Genomic DNA, 3,213 nt, shown 5'->3' with positions numbered 1-3,213 from the left:
ACAAACTGGCTGCCTCAGGGGAAGCTGGAGGCAGTTCAAGGCCTTTTGTATTTGCCCTGTGGGCCTTATTTGGCAAAACTGTATAAATCATCGGGACTTTATTTTTATGAGATGCTGCATCCTACCTTCTTCCTCAAAGCCCTTAAGGACCCCAGCAGAGGTTTGGTGAGTCACACACATGCTGATTTTGTGGTTCCCCTGGCCCATATTATTTAAGTAATCTCACATTGCCACAGGCACACAGACATCGTGGAAAAAGAAAAGAATTTGCAGAAATAAATGCTTATGTGCGGAAATGCCAAAGAGAGCAGGTGCCTGGTATTCTTAAAAGACCCACCTATCACTAGACTGCCAAGGTCAGTGGTTGTCAAACTCATTAGTCAACAGAGCCACATATCAACAGTACGATGATTGAAATTTCTCTTGAGAGCCAAATTTTTTAAACGTAAACTATATAGGTAGATACATGGTTATTAACTTAATTAGGGCAGTCCTAAGGCTTAGGAAGAGCCACACTCATAAGGCCAAAGTGCCGCATGTGGCTCGAGAGCCGCAGTTTTCCGACCACGGGTCTAGGTTCTAGGGAAATCATTACTTGTTCCTACCTGTCCATTGAACTCTTTCAGGAGAAAAAGACAGATTTCCAATACTCTAGCTACTTCTAGACACAGACACTTAGAGGTGGATTAACAAAAGAACCAATCACAAAATTGCACTTTTTGTGTCAAGAATTGTGCCACCTTTAGCCTCTCTCACCAACCTATCACAGTCTGAGGTGTGAGATGGGCAGGAGTGAAGCTCTTTCTTTCTTTTTTTAAATAAGTTTTTATTGATTTCAGAGAGGAAGAGAGAGGTAGAGAGATAGAAAGATCAATGATGAGAGAGAACCACTGATCAGCTGCCTCCTGCACCGGGATGCAGGCTTGATCCACGCCGGGGAGTCGGGGAGCCCACAACCCGAGCCTGTGCCCTGACGGGAATTGAACCGCAACCTCCTGGTTCATAGGTTGATGCTCGACTACTGAGCCATGCTGGCGGCTGAAGCCCTGTCTTTGTAATGTAGGTCCTGAGAATAAACCAGAAAGTGGAAAACCACAGTGGGTAAACTCTCGGGTTTACCGCGCGTCACACTTGCCCACGGCCTCTCTTAAGGCAGTTGACTGCATTGGCCTCTTTTGTTTTGGTCTGTGGTAGCCAAGGATCCCCACAGTAAGAGGCAATTAATTCAATTTATAGTCGAATGTTAATTTTGTAAAGCCCTTAGTGGATTATTTGGGTTTAATTTCCCTGAGGATTTAATACATTTCTCTTCCAAATTGTTTCTTTGAAAACTGCTGATGAACTTCCTTTTTTGTGTGTGTGTGTGTGGTCAGTAGATCCAAACTTTTGAGAAATGGGAGAAGCAAGGAGCAGAGGATTTAATACATTTCTCTTCCAAATTGTTTCATTGAAAACTGCTGATGAACTTCCTTTTTTTTTTTTTTTTGTGGTCAGTAGATCCAAACTTTTGCAAAATGGGAGAAGCAAGAAGCAAGTTATGTTGGTCAAGTTCACACTCTGGAAAAAGTAGAAGGAATGGCTTGGGTCTCTTTCAAAATATGTTTGTCTCTAGTTGTTTCGAACCTCAGCAGTTCACCAGTTTTCAGTGCTGCTACTTAGGGTCCTGGCACATCCACCGTTTGTCTATTTCCTCCTCTTTTCTGCCACTTCCCATTCTATAGCTAATGAACCTTATTTCTAATTTTGAGCTATTACAGCCAATAGATAACACTCTTTTGAGCACCTGTCATGTGCCACGAACTGTTCTAAGTACTTTGTGAATTAACTTATCTTTCATACAAATCCCATGAGCAGGGCCTGTTATTATTGTTCCTACACCACAAAGGGAGACTAAGGTGCAGGAGGGTTCACTTTCTCGCCAAGTGGCAAAGTCAGGATTTGAACCCGAGCTGTCTGAGCACTCACTGTGCTAGTTTGCCCAACCAAGTCTGGTCTCTCCTAACCTCTAAATAGCTCTTAATGTGTTCATGTCTCTATTCTTCCTGCCATTACTCACTCACCATTTTCTCCTGACTAGAACTTTTTCCTGGTCCTCTCCAATTCTTCCTCCACAGTGCAATCAGAAGAATTTTAAAACATACAATACAATATATTTGATTTCTTCTTTAATACCTTCCTATGATTTCCCATTTCTCTGACAATCTTTAGAGAGCCCGACTGTCATTTCTTATTTCTTATTTCTCCCGCATTCTCTCCACTCCCTACAAACTCCCTGCTTTATGACCAACTTCTTTCTATTCTTCCAAGTAAGTGGATGTGCTTTCTCATGCCTTCAGACCTCTGTTCATGATTTTCCTGTGGAATATTCGTCCACTTCTTCCACCTTTTCACTGTTTGGGTCTCAGCGGAGGCATCACCTGTCTGAGAAGTCCCTCCTGAGGTCCAGCTCCAATAAATGGCTTTGTTCTTCCCCAGCCACGCCTCCGCTCACTCTCACTTGTCTTGCTTCCTTGTTTCCCCTCCGCTGCTCTGGAAATTATGAAGGCAGGACCCAGCTTGTGCAGATCCCAGTGGCATTTCCACTGGGATCTCAGGACATTTCATTTCTAAATGAATGCATACATTTTTCATTAGTTTTGGAAATCGGAGCTAAAACTGAAGTTGCTTGTTAATTAATTTTCCCAGCTTTGGCTGTCGACCAGAGTTTTCTCTCTGCTGTGACTTATACATTATTGGAGCTTAAGTTTATTGGCTTATCCTGAAATCATAACATGTTAACATCTCAGGCTTTCCAGGCCATAGACCTATATAGGAATAGTCAGCTATAAGCCGGCTGAATGTGAGTTTAGGTTTATTCTGTTATAGTGCAACTTACAACTTATTAGGTTCAATATGTTCTGCTGGTCTTGCCATGTCGAAGGCCCCAGACACCAGGAAGGGTCTGAAAAGAGACTTCACAGCCCCATGGAGGGCTTTCTGACAATGCTTCGGGGTCTCCCACCTGGCACCCTTCATAGGCCTGCGGGCTCCCTTGCTGAGGCGAGAAGGGGCTCTCTGATTGCTTATTATTTTTCCATGCCCACTAGCTGCACCCTAACCTCTGGCAGGCAGTTAGAGCGGGGAACGCATCATTTCCACCAATTGGGAACCGGACTTACTGGAGTTGGGTTTAGGATTTTTTAAGACTCCGCTAAAATATTTAAGATTAGAAGT

At 43.4% G+C, this 3,213-nt stretch overlaps 1 protein-coding gene across 1 annotated transcript in view; it reads right to left on the bottom strand.

Moving 5' to 3' along the window:
* The window catches only part of NPVF (neuropeptide VF precursor), a 5,002-nt gene extending 2,089 nt beyond the window's left edge, over positions 1–2,913 (bottom strand). The window contains 1 exon segment of the mRNA XM_006779466.1: positions 2,876–2,913. Within this exon segment, the coding sequence (XP_006779529.1) occupies positions 2,876–2,913 (38 nt within the window).
* Positions 2,914–3,213: the final 300 nt, after the last annotated feature.

The sequence above is a fragment of the Myotis davidii genome, unplaced genomic scaffold (genome assembly GCF_000327345.1).
Source record: "Myotis davidii unplaced genomic scaffold, ASM32734v1 scaffold168, whole genome shotgun sequence".
NCBI lineage: Eukaryota > Metazoa > Chordata > Mammalia > Chiroptera > Vespertilionidae > Myotis > Myotis davidii.
This window is presented reverse-complemented; position numbering and strand designations above follow the sequence as displayed.